The sequence below is a fragment of the Triticum aestivum genome, chromosome 4B (genome assembly GCF_018294505.1).
Source record: "Triticum aestivum cultivar Chinese Spring chromosome 4B, IWGSC CS RefSeq v2.1, whole genome shotgun sequence".
Taxonomy (NCBI): Eukaryota; Viridiplantae; Streptophyta; class Magnoliopsida; order Poales; family Poaceae; genus Triticum; species Triticum aestivum.
The window spans coordinates 351070852-351097382 of record NC_057804.1 but is presented as its reverse complement, the minus strand read 5'-3'; the positions used below and the strand labels follow the sequence as shown (position 1 = coordinate 351097382).

The window sequence follows — 26531 nt, the reverse complement described above, 5'->3', positions numbered from 1 at the left end:
TCTCCTTTAAGCATGTCGATTTTTGTGGAGAGCATTGGGTTTGCATAGATATACCAAATAGAGAAGATAAATATTGCAAGAGACATAAGCATTAGAAACTAAATTGTTACAAGAAAGGCTAGATAAGAGTGCTGAAAAATTATATTTCCTTGGCCGTACTTGTGAACTTTGCAATGAAAGTGGTCATTTACATCTCCGATGCAAGTTGTTTCATGATCAAATCATGTCCAAAAATTGTGATGACTTGATTTCCCTTGCACATTGTAATGAACTTAGTTTGCTTATGGGTTATGAAGAAATGAATCGTTTAATTAAGCACCTTCCAGAATTTGCGTGTTATAACCTTCTTGATTTTGATCTAGAGACGATTTATATGTTTTGTGCGGAGAATTGCATTGAAAATCCTTATATTGCCAATTACTCCCTCCGTTCGGAATTACTTGTCGCGAAAATGGATGTATCTAGACGTATTTTAGTTCTAGATACATCCATTTCCGAGACAAGTAATTCCGAACGGAGGGAGTACCTAAAGAAAAGAAAGCAAATAGAAGATGATGAGAATACTAATGAAAGGGAAGAGACTTCCCAGTATCCTCCTATTATTTATGATGAATCAGGTAGCGAGGAGGAGCTTTCTATTCAACCAATCTCGTCAATAAGGAGCTCAAAGAGGAAGGTTGAACCCACACATAATATGAAGAAGAAAAAGAAAAGAAGGAGCAACAAAGGTAGAAAGTATCCCTCCCAAATAATGTTGCTCCTGCTACTCATTGTGATGATGATAATTGCTATACTATTGGTGTTATCCATATTTTTAATGATGAGAGTGATTATGCTTATGATATGAAAGGGCCCAAGCTTGGGGAAGCTATGTTTGATGAGGATGAAATATTTGAGAATATATTTGCTGAAATTAATGTTTGTCCCAAGCTTGGGGATGCTATGTTTGATGAAGATGATCTTTTTAGCATCCCAAATTTTGATGCAAAGTTGTTATGATGATAGCATGCCTCTTACCTATGATGATTATATTGATGAAAGTGGGTCTGGAAGAGTGTCAACTTTAGGAAGTAATGATCCCACTATTTTGGAGGATGTTGAATTTTATTGTGATGAATACGAAAGTGGATTTGGAAGAGTGTCAACTTTATTTAGTGATTCCACTATCTTGGGAGAGGTTTCAATCGATTATGATGAGAATGAAGTTGCTACTTATGATGATTATTGTGATGAAACTTATGCCATAAAAAGTAGTGATTATTATATTTATAAATCTTGTCATGATTATGATTATCCTTTTTCTGAACATTACTCTTTTAATGTGGAAACAATTTTTAGTGTTCAAGTCTCTTATGATACTCCCACTATTCCGAATGAGAAGAATTTTGCTTATGTGGAGAGTAGTAAATTTTCTATGCAAGTAGATCATGAAAATAATGCTTTAGGTGTTGGTTATATTGTTGAATTCATTCATGATGCTACTGAAAATTATTATGAGGGAGGAACATATGCTTGTAGGAATTGCAATAATATCAAGTTTCCTCCCTATGTGCTTAAAGTTTTAAAGTTATGCTTGTTTTGCCTTCCTATGTTAGTTGATTATTGTTCCTATAAGTTGTTTTCTCACAAAATCCCTATGCATAGGAAGTGGGTTAGACTTAAATGTGCTAGTCATATGCTTCATGATGCTCCCGTTATGTTTCAATTCTTATCTTTTATGTGAGCATCATTGTCATCATCATGCCTAGCTAGAAAGACATTAAAGAAAAGCGCTTGTTGGGAGACAACCCAATACCTTACTGTTTTTGTGTGTTCACATGATTATGCTACTGTATTAATCATGATTTTTATCTTTTGTTTCAATAAGGTGCCAAGCAAGACCTTTAGGATAGCTTACGGTGATAGTTGTGTTGATCCTGCTGAAAATCAGAAACTTTTGCACCCAGTAAATTAGTTTTGTTAATTCACAGAAACATGATTATGATTTGATTCTTTTTGATCTGGATTGGTACACAAATTTCTTAGGACTTCCTAATTTGGTAGAATTTTTTGGAGTTCCAGAAGTATACGTTTGATACAGATTACTACAGATTGTTCTGTTTTTGACAGATTCTGTTTTCTATGTGTTGTTTGCTTATTTTGATGAATCTATGAGTAGTATCGGAGGGTATGAACCATAGAGAAGTTGGAATACAGTAGATATTACACCAATATGAATTTATAATGAGTTCATTACAGTACCTAAGTCATGGTTTTATTTTCTCATACTAACAGAGCTTACGAGTTTTGTGTTGAGTTTTGTGTTGTGGAGTTTTCAAGTTTTGGGTAAAGATACGATGGACTATGGAATAAGGAGTGGCAAGAGCCTAAGCTTGGGGATGCCCAAGGCACCCCAAGGTAATATTCAAGGACAACCAAGAGCCTAAGCTTGGGGATGCCCCGGATGGCATCCCCTCTTTCGTCTTTGTTCATCGGTAACTTTACTTGGAGCTATATTTTTATTCACCACATGATATGTGTTTTGCTTGGAGCGTCATTTTATTTTGTTAGTAATTAGATTTCTGTTATTTAGAATAATGTTTTGCATTTGTATTTTCAATAAAAATGTTAAGGATAGTCTTTACCATGCTTATTTTGCTAGTATACATGTTGCTGTTTGAAAACAGAAAGTTTACTGTTGTTGCAAAAATTCCCTAGAAAAGTCAGAGAATGGTATAATGTTGAAACTTTTTGCATATTGAGCTCTGATAAATCTTCTACAGTGTAGTATTTTTCTAATAATTTTTGGAGTTAGGGAAGTATGATGAATCTTGCATTCTTTACAGACTATACTATTTTGACAGATTGCTGTTATGTTTGCATTGTTTGCATATGTTTGCTTGTTTAATGATTCTATTTGAAGATAGGAGTATTAAATATGCAGAGGCATTTAGTATGCAATGTCGAATAATAATTTTAGTGATTTGTTACAGTAGAAAATGATAAGGTTTTGCATTGGTTTATACTAACCTATCTCACGAGTTCTTGTTGAGTTTGGTGTGGATGAAGCTTTTGATAAAAAGAGAAACCATGATACGAGAGGAATTAAGAAGACACGAAAGTTCGAGCTTGGGGATTCCCAAGGCACCCAAAGATAATATTTCAAGAAGTCTCAAGCATCTAAGCTTGGGGATGCCCCGGTAGGCATCCCACCTTTCTTCTTCAACAACTATCGGTTAGTATCGGTTGAGCCTAAGTTTTTGCTTCTTCACATGAGTTGTGCTATCCTTGCAATGTCATTTTATTTTGTTTTGCTTGCTGTTTGAATACAATACCAAGATCTGAAATTCCTTAATGTTAGAGAGTCTTCACATAGTTGCACAATTATTTGACTACTCATTGATCTTCACTTATATCTTTCGGAGTAGTTTGTCATTTGCTCTAGTGCATCACTTATATCTTTTAGAGCACGGTGGTGGTTATATTTTGTAGAAATTGCTAGTCTCTCATGCTTCACTTATATTATTTTAAGAGTCTTTTAGAACAGCATGGTATTCGCTATGGTTACAAAGTTGGTCCTAGAATGGTGAGCATCCAAGTTGGGTATAATAAAAACTATCATAGAAAGTGAATTGGATGCTATGATCAATTTTTTACTTGATAATTGTTTTGAGATATGGAGGTAGTGATATTAAAGTCATGCTAGTTGAGGTGATTATGAAAAATGCTTGTGTTGAAGTTTGTGATTCCCGTAGCATGCACGTATGGTGAACCGCTTTGTGATGAAGTTGGAGCACAATTTTATTTATTGATTGTCTTCCTTATGAGTGGCGGTCGGGGACGAGCGATGGTATTTTCCTACCAATCTATCCCCCTAGGAGCATGCGCGTAATAGTTTGTTTTTGATGACTTGTAGATTTTTGCAATAAGTATATGAGTTCTTTTGACTAATGTTGAGTCCATGGATTATACGCACCCTCACCCTTCCACCATTGCTAGCCTCTCTTGTGCCGCGCAACTTTCACCGGTACCATACACCCACCATATACCTTCCTCAAAGCAGCCACCATACCTATCTATTATGGCACTTCCATAGCCATTCTGAGATATATTGCCATGCAACTTTCCACTGTTCCGTTCATATGACATGCATTACTTTTTTCATATTGCTCTTTGCATGATCATGTAGTTGACATCGTATTTGTGGCAAGGCCACCTTCATAATTTTCATACATGTCGCTCTTGATTCATTGCATATCCCGGTACACCGTCGGAGGCATTCATATAGAGTCATATCTTGTTCTAGCTTTGAGTTGTGAATCCTTAAAAGTGTGATGATCTTCATTATTAGAGCATTGTCTCAGTGAGGAAAGGATGATGGAGACTATGATTCCCCCACAAGTCGGGATGAGACTTTGGACTTTACAAAAAAAAGGAAAAAGAAAGGCCAAAAAAAGAGAAAAAGAAAAAAAAGAAAAAAATAAAATGAGAGAAAAAGAGAGAAGGGGCAATGCTACTATCTCTTTTTCCACACTTGTGCTTCAAAGTAGCACCGTGATCTTCATGATAGAGAGTCTCCTTATGTTGTCACTTTCATATACTAGTGGGAATTTTTCATTATAGAACTTGGCTTGTATATTCCAATGATGGGCTTCCTCAAAATGCCCTAGGTCTTCGAGAGTAAGCAAGTTGGATGCACACCCACTTAGTTTCTTTTGTTGAGCTTTCATATATTTATAGCTCTAGTGCATCAGTTGCATGGCAATCCCTACTCACTCACATTGATATCTATTAATGGGCATCTCCATAGCCCGTTGATACGCCTAGTTGATGTGAGACTATCTTCTCCTTTTTGTTTTCTCCACAACCACCATTATATTTCACATATAGTGCTATGTCCATGGCTCACGCTCATGTATTGCGTGAAAGTTGAAAAAGTTTGAGATTATTAAAGTATGAAACAATTGCTTGGCTTGTCATCGGGATTGTGCATGATTAAATACTTTGTGTGATGAAGATAGAGCAACAACCAGACTATATGATTTTGTAGGGATAACTTTCTTTGGCCATGTTATTGTGAGAAGACATGATTACTTTGATTAGTATGCTTGAAGTATCACCATTTCTTATGTCAATATGAACTTTTATTTTGAATCATTTGAATCTGAACATTCATGCCACAATAAAGAAAATTACATTGAGAATTATGCTAGGTAGCGTTCCACATCAAAAATTCTGTTTTTATCATTTACCTATTCGAGGACGAGCAGGAATTAAGCTTGGGGATGCTTGATACGTCTCCAACATATCTATAATTTTTGATTGTTCCATACTATTATATTACCCTTTTTGGATGTTTATGGGCTTTACTATATACTTTTATATCATTTTTGGGACTAACCTATTAACTGGAGGCCCATCCCATATTGCTGTTTTATTGCCTGTTTCAGTATTTCGAAGAAAAGAAATATCAAACGGAGTCCAAACGAAATGAAACCTTCGGCAGTGTTATTTTTGGAAAGATTATGATTCAGGAGACTTGGAGTGCAAGCCAGGGGAGTATCGAGGGAGCCACGAGACAAGGGGGCGCGCCCTACCCTCTCGTGGGCCCCTCGAGGCTCCCCCGACCGACTTCTTTCGCCTATATAAGCCTACGTACCCTAAAAACATCGAAGACGAAGATAGATCGAGAGTTCCGCCGTCGCAAGCCTCTGTAGCCACCAAAAACCTCTCGAGAGCCCGTTCCGGCACCCTGCCGGAGGGGGGATCCCTCACCGGTGGCCATATTCATCATCCCGGCGCTATCCATGACGAGGAGGGAGTAGTTCACCCTCGGGGCTGAGGCTATGTACCAGTAGCTATGTGTTTGATCTCTCTCTCTCTCTCTCTCGTGTTCTCTCTATGGCACGATCTTGATGTATCGCGAGCTTTGCTATTATAGTTGGATCTTATGATGTTTCTCCCCCTCTACTCTCTTGTGATGAATTGAGTTTTCCTCTTGAAGTTATCTTATCGGACTGAGTCTTTAAGGATTTGAGAACACTTGATGTATGTCTTGCCGTGTTTATCTATGGTGACAATGGGATATCACGTGATCCACTTGATGTATGTTTTGGTGATCAACTTGCGGGTTCCGCCCATGAACCTATGCATAGGGGTTGGCACACGTTTTCGTCTTGACTCTCCGGTAGAAACTTTGGGGCACTCCTTGAAGTACTTTGTGTTGGTTGAATAGATGAATGTGAGATTGTGTGATGCATATCGTATAATCATGCCCACGGATACTTGAGGTGACAATGGAGTATCTAGGTGACATTAGGGTTTTGGTTGATTTGTATCTTAAGGTGTTATTCTAGTACGAACTCTTGAATAGATCGATCCGAAAGAATAACTTTGAGGTGGTTTCGTACCTAACATAATCTCTTCGTTTGTTCTCTGCTATTAGTGGTTTTGGAGTGACTCTTTGTTGCATGTTAAGGGATTTTTATATGATCTATCTATGTTATTATTGTTGAGAGAACTTGCACTAGTGAAAGTATGAACCCTAGGCCTTGTTTCTTACCATTGCAATACCGTTTACGCTCACTTTTATCATTAGTTACCTTGCTGTTTTTATATTTTCAGATTACAAAAACCTTTATCTACTATCCATATTGCACTTGTATCACCATCTCTTCGCCGAACTAGTGCACCTATACAATTTGCCATTGTATTGGGTGTGTTGAGGACACAAGAGACTCTTTGTTATTTGGTTGCAGGGTTGTTTGAGAGAGACCATCTTCATCCTACGCCTCCTACGTATTGATAAACCTTAGGTCATCCACTTGAGGGAAATTTGCTACTGTCCTACAAACCTCCGCACTTGGAGGCCCAACAACGTCTACAAGAAGAAGGTTGTGTAGTAGACATCAATGACCGACGCCACCTGTCCAGAGCCAAAACGTCGGGAGTCCGATGCCCTCCGGACGTCCGGACCCCCGCGAGCGACCGGACGTCCGACCCCGACCGAACGTCGACACTGCCTGTGCGCAGCCGGACCTTTGTCCTTGTATCCGTCTCCCACTTACCCCTTTGTGCCTTAGACTATAAATAGACCTCCCCCTCACCCTTTCTAGGGTTAGCAAAGGATTAGCTCATTTGAGATAGAGCTTTGCTCATCCATACGGATCTACTCCACCGAGAGAGACCGCGACCTCTACGGAGAAGATCCTTCTTGGATTCAAGACCCCCTCATGGGCGGACCCCTTCAAGACCTCCTCATGGAGATGAACCTTACCTTGTATCTTTCCTTTTGTTGTTCATGTACCTTGTGGATCTTGTGTGTTTTATTGTCTAGTGGATGTGTGATTGGACTTGTTCTTGAGTGTTTCCCCTTGTGATTTCTCCCCGTTCTTCCCCGTGTTCTTCGAGGGATCCCACTCCAATCGTGAAAGATCGGCCTACACCGGGTTAGCCCCGTATCACAACTCCTCCCTAAGGGTGTGTTTGTTTGGGACGCAGCTTCTTTGGTTGCGGCCGCAGCTGGAAGGAGCAACTGTAGCTGCTAGTTGTAGCTGGAAGGTTGGAGCTGAAATGCAGTCATTTGGTAGTTGTGTTGTAGCAGTTGTTGCTGTAGCTGAAACATGCTGAAATGACTAGAACGCCCTCTGTTCTTCTGTAGATTGGGTTTAAGTGTTGACTATATTGTTTTAACAGTAAATGATCCGATGTGAACTATTTTTTTCCACATATGGCATGTTTTCATTAGTTTGATGGCGTAGACCAAATCGTGTATATCAACAAATTTGACATTCTACACACATAATAATATTTTTGAACTCATCATAACATATGGTATTAATTATATATACATGAGACCGTCTTTCGGTTACAAAGTAAGTACATGGTTATGGTGAAGCTCACGACCCTACTCTCTCGCTGCCAGCACAAAATCAACAATCATGTTACGAGTTGTGTCCATGGTAGTATTTGCACCTCTCGTATAGTTCCCTCCAGTTGTGTTGACCACATGGCCCGGAGGATAGTAGTTGTCATCATCACTGCATCTAGCAAAGTGATAATCATACAAATCACTATCTCTGATGAAGTTGTGCAGTGCCATACAAGCGATGATAATCCTTGCTTGCTTACTAGGTGAGTAGCTAGGCAAATGTTTTAGAATGCGCCATTTTTGTTTCAACATAGCAAATGAGCGTTCTATGACATTTCTGAGTGATGAATGAAGATAGTTGAATACTTCTTCCCTACCGGTTGCAGCAGGGCCCATACGAAACTCAGGTAGATGGTATTTTGTTCCTCTAAATGGTGCTAGATAACCAACCTAATTGGGGTATCCAGAATCAACAAGATAGTGTTTTCCTACACAATAAATGTTTATGTCAAACAAGGAATACAATACATTGTCAAGTTTAATTATGAGATTGCTTTAAGCAAATACCTGTCAGAGGATGAGGAAACTTTTCTTTGTACTTATCCATTTTGTCCTTGAATATCCTTGTGTCATGTGCCGAACCAGGCCATCCAGCCACTACAGAAGTGTATCTCATGTCAAAGTCACATACGGCCATCACATTTGGTGATGAATATTCATGTCAACCGCAATGGTTAATCATGTCTTTAGCTGGCACAGTGACAGGTATGTGTGTCCCATCAATAGCACCAATGCAACCATTGAAGTGAGGAAAAAACTTAGGGTCTTGCAGTCTCTCATGCACACTTCTAAATTCTGGATCAGTTGGTGCAATCATATCTGCAGCTAATAACATCAAACACCTCAACACATGGTTGAATTTTCGGTGGACCTCTTGAATCGGTTCTAAACTTGGCTCACTGATTGTGGGCTACCAATAGTCCACAAGAACATCCATAGAGCCTCCTCGGAACACATGTTGCATGTTGCTCGCAAACCATAGTTGTGTACCAAAGTCTCATGTAATAAGTCAAAACATGGCCTATGCATACGAAACATCATGTAGCAATCTTTCAAAGAACCCAAGCAATCATATCCCCACTGTTGTCCTGTGCATCTTACCTCTCTCCTTTCTTTCTTCATAAGATACTTTTGATTGTGCATGGCGACCACAAATGCAACATACATGTATTGCTGAAGCTTTTTCTTCCCGAGCTCCATCTTCTTTATGTCAGATTCAACCTCACATTCACTTCCACTCTCACTTGAACAAGTTGTACCATTGCTGCTGTTAGTGGTTGTGCTCATTTTTGTACATACAAATACAAGGGAAAAACCAATAGTTAGTACCACAAACCATCATTTAATCACACTGAACATACACAATAGTCCTATGTTTAAATTCACAGTAACAATAGCAATACATATGCAAACTACAACCAAGTATCAATTTGCAAATTCATATAAAAAATGACAATAGCAATAGCAGCCACTAGTACTAAAATGGAGCAGTCACCACTAGTTCCAGTACAGTTGGCAATTATAGATCAGTACCAAAATAGCAGATGACTTGCTAGTATCAACATCATTTTGCAAATCAGCGGAAATAGTAGCAGTCCACTAGTACTAGATGAAATAGCAGTAGTCAGGCAACACACGCATGCATCACACGCACAGAGCACGACCACCATGCACGCATAGTATGCATACAAGAACGCAGAGCACTCCTGCACTAACACACACAGAAATAGAGCAGGCAGGCATCGGACACTGGCAGAAGGGGAGGGGGAGGGACGGACAGAGGACAGATGGAAATAGGCGAAGGAGGTTACCGCAGCAACGACTGAGATCCGAGTGGACGGTGGCCGGGGTTGGGGCGGGTGGAGGCGGTCCAGTGATAGGGAGTGGCCGGTGGAGGATGCAGTAGACGAGGTGGCTGCGCCTCTGCGCTCCAGGAAAGGGAGATTACGGCCGCACCGCCTCCGATTCGTCGGCCGGCGACGGTCGAGCCACTAGTGGCCGAGGTTGGGACGGGTAGCGGTGACGACGGGGAATGGTGAACCCTAGCGATTTGCGGTTGTGTTTTCATTGGGGATAGCCGAGAGTAGAAGAAACAGATAGGTAACGGGCAATGGCAATTCGTGCGTATAACGGAGGGGGGGGGGGGGGGGGGGGGTGCTTGTAATCTGGCTGCAGCTTCCGGGCGTTTTTCCTGAGCACTCGGACTATGGGCTGCGTCAAGACAGCCCAAAAAATGCCTTTTTTTTTGGGCTTCATATTTTAAGCGGAAGCACCGAAAAAAGGCCAAACAAACACACCCTAAATCTGGAAATCTACCATATAAAGCCTCGTGGACTCGTAGGCACAACCGATGCCACCAGTACACGGTACCACGCGAGGAAAAAAAAGTCCACCGAACCGCGCCACGTGTGGGGTGCAGCGCACCACGCGAAGAGAAAAGCGACGCTCCTATGGTACCGGCTAAACCAGCGCCAGACAGAAATATCTCCCTCCTCACCCCCTTTCTTTCCCTCGTCTCTTCCCATCCCGCTCCTCTTCTCCATGCCGCCGCCACCGCCGCTGCTTCTCCTCCCTCTCGGCCGCCTGTCTCCCCCGCCTCCAACACCTCCTCCTCTCTTTGCCTCCTCACCCAACCAGCACAGCCAGACCACGCGATGTGGACGAGGAGGCAACAGATCGGACGAGGAGGCAACAGATCGGGAGGCGGGCAAGAGGAACCAGGTGGTTCTCCTTCCATGGTCGGGCCTCGACCAGCCGCATCTTCCTCTCCCAGTCCGGCTGAGAGGAGTGGCGGATCCGCCTCCTCAAGCGAGCAGGGGCGCACGGGGATTCGATCCAGGGATCTCCTTGCGAGAGGCCGCCACCGTACCGACTCCAACCTGCAGCCTGTTCCAACTCAGGTTTGTCTTCGCTCTACTTGGTAGGCCACTGGCAGGAACATGTACGTTGATGTATTTGATGTGGCTAATTGCAATCTCTAGCCTTCCTACCATCCTCCCCTTTATCCCTCTTGATATGCGAATTAGGATTCTAGCTAGCAATGCCTCACTATGCTATGTTGCAGCAAAACAATGATATAGATTTGAAAAGTTGATAATCAAGTATTACCTTCGTTTCAACAGAAAATAAATGGTTGGTGAACAAATATATATGTACAAAAAGTCTGCACAAATAGAATCTTCGATGGAAATACGCAAAATAATAGTCCTATGCATACAAGATACAGTACTGTGTGCCATAGATATAGCCTAAAATCTAACTCTGAGTCTCTAGATAATGTGAACCCGTGCTTAATTATAAAACTTGTGAATCAAAATCACTTGAGCAAGTTTCAGATTTATAAATATACTCATGCTTTCCAATTAACGATCCCAACTAAAGCACCAAGAAATATATCATGTTGACAACTTTACTCCTCGCTTGCAGAAAGTGACAGTTATACAAGAAGAACCAGATGCCACTGAAGATGCCAACGGTAACCATGTGTCTCAGTTTGTATTATATATGGGTTCTTTATGCTTGCCTTTAAATCCTTCTTAATTTTCCCTGTGCAGTCCAAGTAAGCATCGCGAACTGCCATAAGCATCGCGAACCACTCGAGTATCTTCATTCCCTGTGTAGAACTGTTCAAGAAAAGCACCTGTAAAACCAAGTTCGTCTTTCGCTCTGCAAACCTGCTCAAAATAGTGGTCGTCCATTGAGACTTATTACTTTATTGTTTCCCATGTCTCAGCAGCGTGGAGGAGCCGGCTTCCCGTGTCAGAGTTGCGTGTACTTGCGGGCTACTTCACCGTCACCAGCCCATCTGTAGGTATGCTAGCTCCTCCTCTTCTCTTCTTTGATGCAAATGCACAAAAGGAGAAGCTCAAATCTGGAGAGTAGCCAATGAGATATGGTTTTAAATTTTGTCTTTCTGCTGTAGTATTGTAGGGATGGACATATGGATTGAGTGGTACCCACCTGAAAGATACACATCTCAGCAGCCAAGAACTTCAATAAAAATGTATATCCCAACTCCTTTTATAATCTTGAATGCTTCTCGGTCAACGTCGGTGTCACTTCCAGTCTTGGATGCTACCAGGATGCCAGGTGCAAACTTCATGGAGGCATAATGGCTCTGTACTAGCTTTTCTTGATGAATGAAAGCAGTGATGCTGATATGGACTATCTGAACAATCCACATTCAGTTTAAGTGATGTTACTTTGCTTGAAATTTTGAGATTGAACTATTAGCTTACTATCAGGTCTGCACCATTCTAGATATCATCTTGACTTTTAACTTCTCCAAATGCAACATTGGATAACATAAATAGGAAAAAAAATCAAATTGTGAAACTGTAAGTAATAGCTTCACCTGAATATTGATCTGTTGTGTTATTGCAGGGAAGAGGTGTGAAATTCTCAACTTAGGAAGGAACATACAACCTGTAATGTGTCGATCACTAACTAATAAACAGGAGTCTGATGTTGGAAAGAAGCAACTGGTACCAAAGCAAAAGCATCACGACTCCCCTTACAAATCAATGAAGTGTTCTAATTCTAATTCTGGCGATCTAAGCACCGGTCCAAGGTGATTTACCTCTTCCAGCCACTTTCAGTTTGTTCCAATTCAGTCCCCTCTGAGTTTGTTCTAAAAGAAAGTTCTTGTTAGGGATTTGAGTTTATCCTTTTAATTAACGTGTGCTCGTGCTAAAGCAGCGGCTCTCCCTCGGCTATGCCTGGATGTTCGAGCTGTCAGTGTGGTACAGGAGCAGCAGCCACCATCGCTGTCAAGTAGCTCCAGCAATCACGTGCTCACTCTTGCTTCACAGACTATGTATGGTCAGTTCAGGTGATTTTTCCTTGGTGATTATTGGCACCCAGGATGTTACAATCTTATTCATGATCTGATAATTAGCTAGGAATTTTTGAATAGGATTTTAATCAGTTACTGTTTCTTTATTTTGTCCAGAAAATTGGAGGTTTTAGGATCTTTGGAAGTTTTTTGAGGCATCACCCTTCTTGTCCGCAGTTAAAAGGTGTGTGTGTGAGTCTGAGAAAAATACTTTTGCTTTACTTATGTTTCAACTTTGGCAAGGCATGTTTGTACAGGTAGTAAAAATGTGATGCAAATGTTTCTTTTACTAATTTGTGGATTTTGATAGTAGAATGTTGTTTTGGGCTGGTGCTAAGGATCATTCAGTTTCAAGGAAAAAGATATATGTGTGGTTTCTTTGCTTTACAGAAGATGCATTATATGATGTTTTCATTTTGGTAATCATAAGAAATTTTACATTTGATGGTGAATTTCAAAATTATTTTGTTTGGATTCTGAATCATGCTAGGCAATGTCGTCTTTGTAATAATTTAAAAGGGGTGCTAGGCAGAACCAAGCCATCCACGTAGGCTATGAATAGTGCAGCGAGTGAGCGAGTGAGCTGGCAGCGACTAAAAACCTAGCTTCCCCACCCACGCCCATGACAGCACGCGGCCGTCCCTCCTCCTCGACCTCCCTCCTAGCTGACCCCCCTTTCTCCTCAAGAGAAAAGCCATGAGTTGTTTTACTGAGAGAGAAGAAACAAGTAATATCACATTCTGAAGGTTCATTTCCTTTTATATGGGTGATGGGTCCTTAAAATTGTAAGCATTGCAGTTTTCTAACCATGTACATGGGTGGTACGCAGCTAAGCACTCAAGCTATGATTATTGTTGTATATATGGATTAATAGTGGTAATCACTGTTTGGTTCAGGCCTTGAGCAGCTAAGATAACTCAAATGTGTACGCTCATTCAAAGTAACTGATTTACCTAAAGAACTTGGTTGATGATCAGGTGTGCATTTTGTATGCATTGGAATTAGATTCAGAATGCATGATGATTGGTTTCTTCTGTGTTCATATAGGAAGTAGCTTCTCATGCGCCAACATTTTTTAGGTGTGTTGTGCCGAGGAAATCTTATGCTTCAGTGCGTACATTTTGGTTGTGTTTGTCTAGAGTTTTTTTTGCTTACAGGACAAAATATTCTTATTTACTTTGATTCATCTATTTGTAGCAAAAAACTATTTCTTCGTGCATAAATATGTTGTGTTCATTATTCGGGTCAAATGAGTGAGACCGTCGTTTTTGTATTGGCTTCAAGGGAGGATGATTTGCTGTGTACGTTTCATTTTCCATCAAGGCCATCATGTCGTCCACTCATGTACATGTCATTCTCTGCTTTTAAACAAGTGTCGAGTGTAACCGCTAGCATGTGTACGAAGACAAATAATTCTCAAGGCACTGGCATGACTGGAGGAAAAGAGGTTCTGTGACTCATGGTTGGGTCGCCATGTGTATATTTATTTATGTATTCATATCCATGCTTGTGTGGTTTTCTCTATTTTCGGTAGCCAGTCGCATGCCTTCTCCTTATTTGCTTTGTCAATGTTCGTGTGTGCCCAACTCAATTGTTGCTGCTTTTATGTATGTGCTTTCTTATGTGGTAGATAAACTCTTGCTTTAATATGTGCACTTCCAGGTTTGACGCAGTACAGTGCGGGGGAGGCGGTGTCCTCTGCAGCTAGGTCTACTTGCTGGCGACCTCACCATCACCAACCCATCTACAGGTATGCTAGCTCCTCTTCTATTAATGCAAAAAGGAGATGCTCAAATGGATTGAGTGGTGCCCTTCTGAAAGTATTGCATTGATGGACATATGGATTGATTGGTAGCCCCTTGAAAGCTATAAAGATCTGAACCAATAATTTTAATAAGAATGTGTATCCCAGCTCCTTTTATAATCTTGAATCCTTCTCGGTCCTACTAAACTGTAACTCATGTTTCTTTTTGGAAACAATATTTTGGACATATACTAATTAAGCTAGCTACATGGGAACCTTTTGTTCTGGCCAGATTTGATGATTTCTCTCAATATACTGCTGGCGATGTAGTTGGCAATGATTAGGTGGACAGTTCTTCGTATTGCATTCTGTATTTAAGTTTGGACAATTGACTGCTAATTTATCATGTGAATATGTTCTCTCTCTGAAGATGAAGATAGCAAATATTTTTATATTCTTATCCAATCAGCTCACACCATTGTTGTGATCAACAAAAGATTCAGAACTTCCAAGCTCCGTTTTTTCTTGCTAGCTATGAAGGTGATACTTTAGTAAAAGGTGCATACAGTACTAACATTTTTGCTATCTTTATGCTCCTTCATATGGATGGGAACTAAAAGGATGATGATATTATTCTACCTTTCAATATTTGGTGGTGCATATTTAAGAAAATCACTGCTAAGCATGTCATTTTCTAGAAAGGCGCTTGACTGGAATGTATATGTATATAGTTAATAAAATCATAGTGACGGATTTTTCCGTTCCTCTATTTAGATTAGAGGCGTCTGCATGCATATTAACCAAGTGATCAGTCTTTCCAGCTCAAAAGAGAAAGTGACCGATGTTTTGGCATATTTTCCTATTAGGAATAAAATGGATATGCCCATGTGCATATGCACACAGATTTCAGGTTACAGTGTAATTAGGAAACAGATGATACCTCATTGTGTAGTCTTGGTCTGAGAAGAGTGGATATACTTGGTGAATATATATGTTCCACCAGACCATTAATTTCAGAGAAAAGGACATGCACTTCAGTAGCAAAAATTTGATTGTTATGTACTATCTGTAATGCTAAGCATTTATTTGCTAATATCTCCTCATCTGAATTTGTATTTTGGTCATTTGGCCTTTTAACTATATGGGCATCTGCAGATGGTCTGAAAAGCAAGATATGCTAGAGATAATAACTATACTTGCTGCTCCAGATGGACTAAGAATGGAACCATATCCTAGGCCTACATGCTAATACTGTACACCAACGAATGCTTCACTTATTTATACTTAATCAGTTGTGTAATAATAAGCGCGATATTAGCTTCTGTACCCATCTTAATGGTTAAAATACTTTTCTTCAATATGTGACACATTTGCTTCTGTTTCCACATGTCTTGCTTCATGATATCAACATTGTTAATCGTTTATCTTTATCTTTCTTTCCCTTCACAGCCTACTTGAATGGATATGGTTCTTGAGAGGCCATTTCTTATGCATCAGGCCCTGAAGGTGGATGTTGCTTGTATGCTAAGCAAGGAAGAGGCATGCCCTACCTGGCAGCGACCACCTTCCACTCAAGGGATATAGCACTATCATTTAGCACACACTGTTCCAGGAGAAACAATAATCATGAACAGAAACAGTAACCAACAATATCCCTACTGACCGGCGTGGCTCCACCAACGATCCATCAGCCCCTGGTACAGAAAGAGGTGATTCATCACTTGCTATACAATCTCTTTCTCTATTTCCTTCTGATTCATCCTTGCTTTCCAATCTCCTTCTCTATTTCCTTTCTCCTGACTGTAGTATCCTCTTCAATCTCAGATCCAGAAGCTCACGCATGGAGGACATGGACATTGGTATCGTCTGTGACGAGGGTTCCCCAGGATCAATAGCGTCAAGGACAGGAACGCCTGTGCCCAATGTAATATTCTAAAAACCTGTTATACTCCATTCATCGTAGAGATAGCCTCCTGCTCCCCCTCTCTTACTCACGTACCTCCTCCTCCTGCCTCCTCCTGCCCCCCCTCTCTTACTCACGTTATTGGCCCCTAATTTGTGACTTTCCTACATTATTGGCCCCTAATTTGTGATTTTCCTGAACATGACACCTTTTCTTCTTCGGATCTGCATTCCACCTGTAGTAATTGTGAGATTATATATGTATTCGTGTTCATTCTTAATTTAAACTAGACCTAGCTGTATATACTACAAAATTTGTTAAACATGCGCTGGGCAGGTTTCCATGATGAGTTCGTAGCCTTTATGAAGTTCTTGCTGATTGTTTTCTGTAATCATCGCTCATTTCTCGTCTCCATAGCACAAAATTTGATTCTTGCATCTAACCTTACCGGCGTGTTTACTGAACTTTGTATATATGAATTTCACCTCGTATTTTCTTCCTGGCTTGATAAGAACTGAACAATACAATCTGCTTTCTCGTGTCCAGTATTCCAGATTGAGTAATTCTAGAGATATGCGACCCGTAGACCGGTTTATGAAATTCTTTAGGTGTATTTTTCTTTCATGTACATAGCTGGAAATTGTTTGATATACATTTTATAAGGATAAACAAGGCTTACTGTACGTAAGGCTTGATACTACCCCATTTCAAATAACTAAGGGAATCACTATTTCTCAAATGCAAGATATTGGTTTATTTTATTTCGTATGCCATGTTTTTTGTTTCAGTTCTTTGTTTTTTCAATCCATTTGCTTTCTTGAAATCTTCGTGATAACAGAGATTTGAGAAGGATCTGTCTCTAGCTGTAGATGATAACTACATAATTATTTGTTCTTTCTATGTGAAATATTTGAAAACCAAATGCAAATCGTTGCAATATTTAGCCTTCAGTACTTATAATGCACAAATGTAAAATTATATTTTGCTATTATGTTCTTCTATTCTAGAATCATTTCCCTAATCTGCCTATTTTGATCATGAAATTAAGTCAATTTCTTCTACTATCTTCATGTGCTTGCGGATAGGATTCTGAAAGCTTATAAACTTATTTTCAAAGCTTGCCTAATAATTTTATCATATAAGTTGAAATTCAGTAAAACATTCCCACTTGACAGTGATCTATTGTTATTCCCTTAAATGTTGATCCAAGTGTCATAAATGGCACAAGATGCAGGTTTGATTAGATTTTGAGTGTGAAATTTATACTGTCTTGCGGTGATGCATGATGTTATTTATTTCATTAGAGAAAGATAAGTGTTAACCTATTAAGTTAATTTGGGTGACGGATTTAATGCTTATGTTAATTATTTGCAGTTTATTTACGGGAGAAAATAGTGGTAGTTTATTTATTGTCATTGGTTAAGACTGCTGCTATTAGATCTATATGGTTGTGGTATATCTTCAATTATTTGCTAAATTGAAGGATTAATGTTCCGCTATTAGGTTAATTAGGCTAGCAGCTTTTAGCACTTCTCATCTATTGGTTCAGCTATTATTTTCTGAGAAAAAAAATTTACCCTTGCTTTGTCCCTACAGGATAATGACTACCTGATAGTGATTCCTTATGCTCACATCTTTGGCCTCATGCTGCAAGCTCTAAAGCTGCCCCCTGCAACTTACCAGCACAAAATATACCCAGGCGGAAAGAATCGTGTGACAGTGACTTTCATTTCTACTTTGGAATTGCTAGATGGTTCACTTGTCCCGAGTTCTATACCAGGTGCAATCTTAGATAGCTATGAAGATGCAGAAGACTGCTGCTATGGAGGCTATTACACATGGAGAATGCATATGGCAAAGAAATGAGGGGCTACCACTACACCCATGTCAAGAGGCTAGAAAATCAAGTGACGCACCTGGTCAAATGGTTGACTTCATCCAATGAGACAATCAAGAAGCTGCGCAAAACATGCTACTACGCTGTCAGGTACATGAACTCATATTCTGCCCGGATAGGAAACACAACAGCTGCTCGCCACCTGAAAGGTCAGGACAACACCAAAGGAGTTATGAAAACAGCTCTTGCAAGCATCGAAGGACTGACGCAAAGGCTATGCTACATTGCTATGAAGTTTGAGCAGCGCCTTGAAGCAACCAGAAACAGTTTCTGGTAAACTTTGCTGAATGTATCCTGGATAGCGTGCTTCATCGGTTACCGCAACAACCACCTTTTGTTTCATATCTACCAGACCAGCATCTTTCCCATTTTGGACTACTCCCAACAAGATATGTATAGACTTTAGTCCTCCCTTGCTGCCTCTATGGTGAAAAGTAGTCTATGATGTAGTTTACGATCTTTAGATTTTATTGTTGTCTGTATAGTCAAGAGCGGTTTACCATCGCTTATTGTATATATGTGAAGGTCTCCTCTTCTACTGTTGTTTCACAACACTATGATCGAAGAAAACAACCTTTCCTTTTATCCATGCTTTCACACTAATGTTTGCATCAAACATTCCCTGTGATCATATCTGCAGCACTTACAAGCTCATATTAAGATTTCCCAATCGATCCTGTACACATTCAACCAATGTATATACAATAATAGGTTAGAGCATACTCTCACACCGATTAACTTACATTCGGCCTTTGCGCCATTGGCGAGTTTTGCAGAAGAAGGGAATCGGATCGGTGATGCTAACCCGCGGAAGGCAAAGACCCCCCCCCCCCCCCCCCCCCCCCCGCGCGGCGTTGCCCACCCAAAACCCCTGACGCGCACAACCCCCGTTCCGCCCAAATGCCCGGCCGCTCGCCGGCGCCCACCGGCCGCCGCCGGCGCCGCAGCCGAGGCTGGAGCACTCCATCTAAGGCCTCCCGTCGCCCGCAGTCCCCGACCCCTTCCTCCGCGCCGCCCCTTGCCCAGCAGCCGCCCCTGCCCCCTGGCACCGAGGTCGAGGTCCGCGTCGACGACGACGGCTTCCACGGCTCCTGGTTCGAGGCCAAAGTCGACAGCTTCCTCCCTGCGCGCGGCCGCGGCTCCCGGGCCCGCTACACCGTCACCTACTCCCATCTCCTCTCCGACGACTCGGGCGGCACCCTCGTCGAACCCTTCGCCCCCTCCCACATCCGCCCCCACCCCCCTCCTCTCTCCAACCCGGAGCCGCTCTGCCTCCACGACATCGTCGAGGCCTTCCACAACGACGGATGGTGGTCCGGAATCCTTCTCGCCACTGACCCCCTCACCGCCGCCTTCCCCATCACCCGCGAGGTCATAACCTTCCAGGATCCCCACCACGTCCGCCCTCGCCGCGACTACGTCGACGGCCAGTGGCTCCCGTCCAAGGTCGCCATTTCTGTCCAGCCCAAGCGGGCGGTTAGGGTTTACGCCGTTGGGGACAAGGTGGAGGTGGTCAGGGACCGGGACTTGTATGGCTACTCGTGGTTCCCCGCCACCGTGGCCAAGGTCATTGATAGGCTGAGTTACCTCGTGGAGTACTCCGATCTGGAGGAAGAGGTGGGTGGGGGGAAGGCCATGGAGTACCTGCATTGCCTCTTCATCAGACCAGACGTGGAGCACTCTCCGCGGGAGAGTGAGTTCCGCCTTGGTCCTGGTGCCGCAGTGGAGGTGTACTGTGACGGCGCTTGGTCACCAGGGGTGGTGCAAAGGGCTGTTGGAGAGGGTGAGTACGAGGTTAGCATCGATGGAAAGGAGGGAGAGCTGTTGCTGAAGAAGGTGCCAGAGTTGCTCAAGCCTCAATACAAGTGGAATGGCAAGCATTGGAGGATTGTAAGTCCTAAGGTAATATTTGCGAAATCCAGCTCCTACCTGTGCATGCTAGTTCACAATTTCACTACTTTGATGTTATAGTTTTAGTTTCTGGACTGTTACAACTGTGCATACCTGCAAGTTTTGCTGCTTTCGGCCATGAATCGATCAGGGTGATTTGTTTTTGTCTTGTATCCGATTCGATTAAAGTTAGATGATACATCTTTGGGAGTTACTCCCTCCGTCCCAAAATGTAAGATCCTTTTCTACACTATCATAGTGTCAAAAATGATCTTATATTTTGGGACGTAGCGAGTATTTGTTTATTCTTATAAATATTATTTCTAAATTTGATAATCAATAATTTATTATCCTTTTCCCCCAACCCGCTAGCCATGCATTCTTAAAACATGTTGCTTCTGAGTTCTGACGCCAAGAATTTGATAGTCTGAGGTTCTGAATTACTTTCTTGAAGAACTACGAACTAATACGAAGATTTTCTTGCATAATCGACTTTGATTTTTTGCGTCATAATTAAACTTTAGATGTTATGTCTTGTTGTATTGCCGACAATGTTGGACTACCAATGGTGTCACTAAAGATATTGACATGCTCTTCAAAATACACGCAAAAATAATATGTGTGTTCAGCCATTCTTCGTGTTTCCATCATTTCATTTGACATTATCAAATCTGAAGCTGTAAATGGCGGTGTGGAGCTAATATCTAGCTTCTCTTGAACCATATCCAGCTTTCATTTTTTCTCATAACAATATCAATCTTGTAGACTTCAACTTTGTTCTTTACAATTAGTCTTATTGTATGCCATGTATTCTGCATCCCTTCTTTACCTCAGTGCTCTTGATCATTTTCAAAAGGTGCTAGTTTCATGTTGAAGTCTTACATATGGATACATAGTAGGGAGTTGCAAGATGGCTTTTGTTGACAGGTTACATCATACAATTTGTGGAACACTTCAGTTCCAGTGGAAGTATCTAACTACTTTCCCAGTTTTCTGTTATACACTGAAAAATTAGGAGGCGTTTGGATGTTTTGTTGGTTAAATGTGGGATGGAGTGTCTTCTGTCCTGTATGATTTGCATGGTGGCATTGAACCATGACACAATAAAGGCTGAAGTTTGGCTGTGGTGAAGTGTCATCATTCCGCTGATTTATCTCTGCACATGTTACTTATTTACTTGTGTTGTTTGCTTTGGAAGACTGCATATGAGAAGGTAGGACTCCAAATGATTTTTTGTGGAAGGTGTGAGTTGGGTTGGGGCTTCATCCTAAATCTTTGCATCTGGTATCAGACCATCCAAGGGTCAATGTTGTGGACATTTTTTCCCCTTGGAAACCGATTTCGTGGCTGATTCTTTTGCATCTACTGCCTTCATTCCTAAATATAAGACGTTGGGGCAGTAAAATAAACTGCCCCAACGTCTTATATTTAGAAATGGAGGTAGTAATATATAGGAAAAATAGAAACAGGAAGGCTATGCTACAAATATCTTATAAATTCTTTAAATAGTTTTTTCTCCCCAGTTGCATCTGTTGGACTGGTACTGCATGGTTGGTTGAAACAATAGTATTATGAAGTGCATAATACTTGTATAGTCTTATTACTACTAGAAAGTTACACAACTGAGCTCAGTGCATATGACTGCATTTGTGATTTTTTAAACATATTTCAATGTTTTACAAATAAAAAAATAATGTATTGTAGTAAAGTATGAGCACCAACAACATTTTGTGACAAATATAGTCACTTTGGAATGTAGAAAAGACAAATTTGTGCACACATTGTTGATATGTATGAAAAATATAGATATATTTGCGCTATTGATTTGCTAGTGCTCTCAGTTTTATGAAGTACGCTATTGTAGTCATTTTGAATAGAAATGTGCAAGTGCACACTGACTAATGGGCCACTGGTGCATATGTCTGTGTGTGCCAAAATACCCGTATTGTACTATGCTCGTTTTCACTACTCTCTCTGTTCCATAATATAGTGCATATAATTTTTTCAATAGTCAAACAAGTATATGGTTGACCAAGTTTCTAGAATAAACTAGCGAAATCCAGAATACTAAATAAAAAATATAAAAGTACACTTCATGATGGATCAAATGAGACTAATTTTGTATAGTGGATGTTGATAATTTTTCCCTTAAACTTGGTCAAACATAGCCATGTTTGACTTTTAGAAAACAAAATCTGCACTACATTTTGGATGGAGGGAGTATATAATAAGAGGCTGTCTGGCTGGACACTCTCATCGAAACAAGAAACGAACTGTTACATTTTATCTGATCACTAGGTTACCCTATATCGTAATGACGCAGAAAGAAGAATCATGCGATTTTAGAATTTCATATTAAACCAGCTATTTGTATCTTAGTAATGCATGAAGTATCCTACACGTGCTGTTCCGTACAGTTTGAAGATATTTGGAATCTGGATTACCCTTCTGACCTCCCTCCCACCCTCTCATGTTCGCTCGCTTCCTTTTGAAGCACGCTTGTCATTAGCGGCGCATGTTTTGCGTTTAATTGGTATCACATGAATCATGTACTATAATGTTTTATTAATTAATGACTTATATGAGAAATCCCTTGACTAATGCTACTTTCTTTTCATGGCTTTTCCCCATCAGGCTGATTCATAATGAAAATTGATGAGGCATGTTGTCTCATGTGGATGCTTGGGTTATTTTTGTTATTGTGATTAGTTGCGAGTCCTATTTTATCTTTCTTTCTATAAGCCATATGGATTGCTGAGTAATTGCATATCTTGATTTATTCAATCATGCAAGTATCTTGCACTATGCGGTCACATGTGTTAGTTTTATGACTTGAAAACGTTTTCATAACTGTTATTTTGATTATATTTGATATTCTATTTGTTATGCATTTAGCATTGGATATATTTCAATTTGCATGACCCACTCTAGAAATTTCCTTCATATACAGAGACAAGGTAATAGGCGGCAGTCTGTATCTGGAAAACGTCCAAGCTCAGCTGTTGAGGTGGCATCCAATGATGATGGAAATAGCCATCATACACAATCTCCAGCCACAAAAAGGTCAAGGAAAGAACTGCCACGAAAAAAACTTGAAGAGTTAACTGAAGGTTCTGAACATGTGTTGGAGTCCGAGATGGACACTAGTTTATCTGCACTACGCAAGTCACTAGCAAGCAATTTTTCTCCAAAAACCTGTTCTCCGCGATCTAGAAAAAATAACTTTCAAGCGATTTCACGAAGGATAGTGGATTCTTGTACAGTGCCGATGAAGGGGCTTGGGGTTTATCATGCTTCCTCAGAAAATCCAACACCTCAGAATGAATCAAGAGCAGATGGTATTGTGGAAGTTGTTGTTCAAGAAGCCCCGCTCGACATGATGCTTTCAAATGGTCAGCTTAATTCACCTGTCTGTGGAACAATTGCTGATGAAGCCCATGATATGCTTTTGACTGCAGGATTAAGAAAACAGAAAATGGATTCCTCTTGCATAAATAATGCTGTCCAGAAACCACAGGAAAGCCCGCTTGATGTCCAGCCACTCCAGGTAAAGAAATTTAGTGCCAAGCATAAAGGTGGGGAAAAAGGCGGGGAAACACACCCTATTCAAGCACTTGAGGGAAACAGTGACACTTTTGATTACGTGAGTAGCTGGCATTGTGTTTTGTAGTTAAAGTAATGTTTTACATGCAATGCATTTATAATTACTGTTAATGTCAAATTTTCTCATCTGTAGATTCAGTTGAAAGGTAACAGCAATAGCTCTTGTAAGGAAATTATTTGTGCTTTGACTGCTTCGACGTGCAATGCCCCTTCACCCCTGGATAAGCAGATGAGAGCACGTGATGCAGTATGTCTTGTTACTGTTTATGTTAAAACTCTTCCTTAATAGTATCCCTGTTCATGTGCATTATCTGTTCTGCCTGTCGATCTGTTTGCAGGTGTCAAGAGGGGCTGATAGTAGCTCAAACACAAAGGTTTTTGCCTCCAAGAAATGTGAGTAATTTGTCTAAACAGTGTCCATCAACTAGATGGTTTATCAAAATCTAAATATTGTTTTGTAATGTGCAGCAGCTGAAAAGAAAGGCTTCAAAGGTTTGTCTAACCCAGATAGCTCAGGGCATGGAACTAGGACTGTCCAGAAGAGAAGTGCAAAGAAAGTGGCAGGGCGACAGAAAGAATGCTTCGTGGAAGTATGAACTTTTTTGTCTTGATAAGGTATTTCTATTAGTTTATGGCTTCTTACCTCAGTAAATTTTCAGAGACAAGTGGACAGCAGAGGACCTCATACTCATCAGCAGCAGCAGCTCAACAGGGAGGAAAAAGTTAACGTAAATGACGGAACAAATCAGGAACTGTTTCCTTTAATACCCCCAGGCTTCAAATCAATCTGTAACGGGCAAGGTATGTGCTGTGTAAACTACCTGTGGAAGAAATGTGCGTTCATTTTATGTTGAATGTCTCTTAAGTTTATTGATGGCAGGTTTACCACCCCCAGGCTTCAAATCAATCTGTAATGGGCAAGGTATGTGCTGTGTAAACTACCTGTGGTAGAAATGTGCATTCATTTTATGTTGAATGTCTCTGAAGTTTATTGATGGCAGGTTTACTCGATGGGGAAAAAGTGGATGAGAGACCAATTCAACTACATATTCAGGATGCTGGGGGCTCACAGTGCACCATGGAAAACACTGCATTAAGGAGCTGCTCAGCTGTTGGGACTTCTCTGCACCCACCTTTTCTTTCATGTCAGATCTCTGGTGAGCGTTTTCCGTTCATCAAGACCTCATCCATATGGCATCAAATTGAACCAATGGAAGTGTTTCGGAAGGTACCACAGGAACCCCATTTCCTTCCACTTCAGCAATTTATGCCGGAACTGCGTGAAGGAATGGCTATAGGTCTAATGGTGACATATGCCAGCTTAGTTGAAAGTGTCAAGCGATCATGCATAGAAGATAATATTGAGTTATTTGAAAGAAAGATCAACGCACTTGCCCATTTAGAGGAAAATGGATTTGATGTTAAGTTGCTGCAGCACAGTCTGATGAAATTGCTTGAGGCCAAATGGGAGCACACCAAGCATCTTGGACATCTGGACGAGTTGAAAGAATTGGTACCGCGGAAGGAGTCTGCCATGTCTCATAAGCATGCATTACTTGTTGAAAAGGAAGGAGCTATATTTCAACTTGAGCAGAAACTTGAGTGCCTTCGTGGTGAAGCAGAGCAGATTGCAAGGGAGACAAAAGATGAAGATGCAGAGCTCTTGAGGCTGAAAGAGGGAGTTAACATAGCTCAGGAAGCATGTGTTAATGTTGAAGTGCGGTTTCACGACATTCTAGCCGACATGCGTTCGAGACTGCAGCTTTCTGAGTGATACGATGTTCAGAAATCATTTCGGTCTCCCAACTTAATTGTTCCCGTAGCTTATGCTCCCGTGTGTTGCACCTTTTATCTAGGATTATCACCAAACTTTGATGAGGGTTCCAATTGTCATTCGACACCTTTTATGCATGTAGCAGATGTATGGATCTTCAACTCTGTCAAGTTTAGACCCATGTTTCTATGCTAGTTGGACGATATTTATCGCTGTGTAAACTGGTTGTCTTGTGTTGTCATTCATTCCCCGAATCCCGTGATGACTACTATGCAGTGGGTCAATCTGAAAACCTGCTGTTGATTTATATTATCTGATCTCCTGTATTTATTTTTGTATGGTCTGATGCCCGTCAACTTGGCGTGTTTCTGTTAATCATTTAATAAATCAGATCCTGTTAGCACTTAGCAGAGAACGGCATCGTAATGAATTTGCATTGCTGCTCTTTTAAGTGCTTATGCTGCACGCGACGATGAAGCCTATTCAGGTTGGCAACTACGTATTGCCCTTTCTTCTTTATAAATCATGGTATATTATTATTTTGTATTTTGCTGTTCGCTTTTGGCTACATTCTCGCTAGATGACCCGATGTGCCCTTGTGCGAATGTCAAACGTATTGCCCTTGTCCTTCCTTTTCTTGTAAATTGGGATATATTATTATTTTGTATGCCAAATACAACAAAGAAGTTAAGCAAATATACAAAACCCATTTTATCCTTGTTGTCCTTCCTTTGTTTATGAAGAAGCCAAGCAGGAAAAAGAAAAAGAATATGAGAAGCTAAAGCCTAAATCCTTTATAGATTACCTGTTGCGCCCAGTGTCAAACGCAATGGAGAAGTTAAGAGAACTATATCAATGTTTATTATCTGCTATTGGAACAATGGGAGGGGGCTTGCAGCTAATTTTATACTCCCATTCATCCCAAAAGTGAAAGTGAAACCCAATGGGTGGATGAGGCTAAAGCTCGGGTATGCAAA

General features: G+C 40.9%; 1 protein-coding gene and 2 long non-coding RNA genes across 6 annotated transcripts; 2 read left to right on the top strand and 1 right to left on the bottom strand.

Annotated features, from left to right (window-relative positions):
- Window positions 1–7786: 7786 nt before the first annotated feature.
- On the bottom strand, window positions 7787–10034 carry LOC123092156 (uncharacterized). The gene is made up of 2 exons (XR_006444355.1): window positions 8417–10034; window positions 7787–8337 (listed from the first exon to the last, which is right to left on the bottom strand). It is a non-coding gene; the product is annotated as an uncharacterized lncRNA (long non-coding RNA).
- A 1366-nt stretch (window positions 10035–11400) lies between these two features.
- Window positions 11401–18819, top strand: LOC123094822 (uncharacterized). Of its 3 annotated transcripts, none has more exons than XR_006445992.1 (9): window positions 11401–11561; window positions 11643–11720; window positions 11832–12479; window positions 12608–12740; window positions 12861–12927; window positions 14406–14493; window positions 15937–16196; window positions 16312–16411; window positions 17987–18819. It is a non-coding gene; the product is annotated as an uncharacterized lncRNA (long non-coding RNA). The 3 variants fall into 3 exon arrangements; XR_006445993.1 differs by having other exon boundaries at window positions 16312–16482; XR_006445994.1 differs by having other exon boundaries at window positions 12605–12740.
- A 307-nt stretch (window positions 18820–19126) lies between these two features.
- LOC123092155 (DUF724 domain-containing protein 3) lies at window positions 19127–25861 on the top strand. Of its 2 annotated transcripts, none has more exons than XM_044513847.1 (8): window positions 19127–20189; window positions 23128–23820; window positions 23914–24027; window positions 24119–24173; window positions 24252–24370; window positions 24440–24581; window positions 24661–24702; window positions 24782–25861. In XM_044513847.1, exons 1-8 carry the CDS (start codon window positions 19188–19190, stop codon window positions 25552–25554), a joined length of 2940 nt encoding a protein of 979 aa, XP_044369782.1. In that variant the 5' UTR covers window positions 19127–19187; the 3' UTR covers window positions 25555–25861. The 2 variants fall into 2 exon arrangements, with proteins under 2 accessions (XP_044369782.1, XP_044369781.1); XM_044513846.1 differs by having other exon boundaries at window positions 19128–20189; window positions 24249–24370.
- The last annotated feature ends 670 nt before the right edge of the window (window positions 25862–26531 follow it).

Excerpts from the sequence above, each read along its gene's own strand:
- LOC123092155 (XM_044513846.1), top strand. The coding sequence starts at position 19,188 with ATGCCCGGCCGCTCGCCGGCGCCCACCGGCCGCCGCCGGCGCCGCAGC. Across the intron at positions 20,190-23,127 it reads GGAGGATTGTAAGTCCTAAG|AGACAAGGTAATAGGCGGCA; the intron begins GTAATATTTGCG and ends CTTCATATACAG. Across the intron at positions 24,028-24,118 it reads AGATGAGAGCACGTGATGCA|GTGTCAAGAGGGGCTGATAG; the intron begins GTATGTCTTGTT and ends ATCTGTTTGCAG.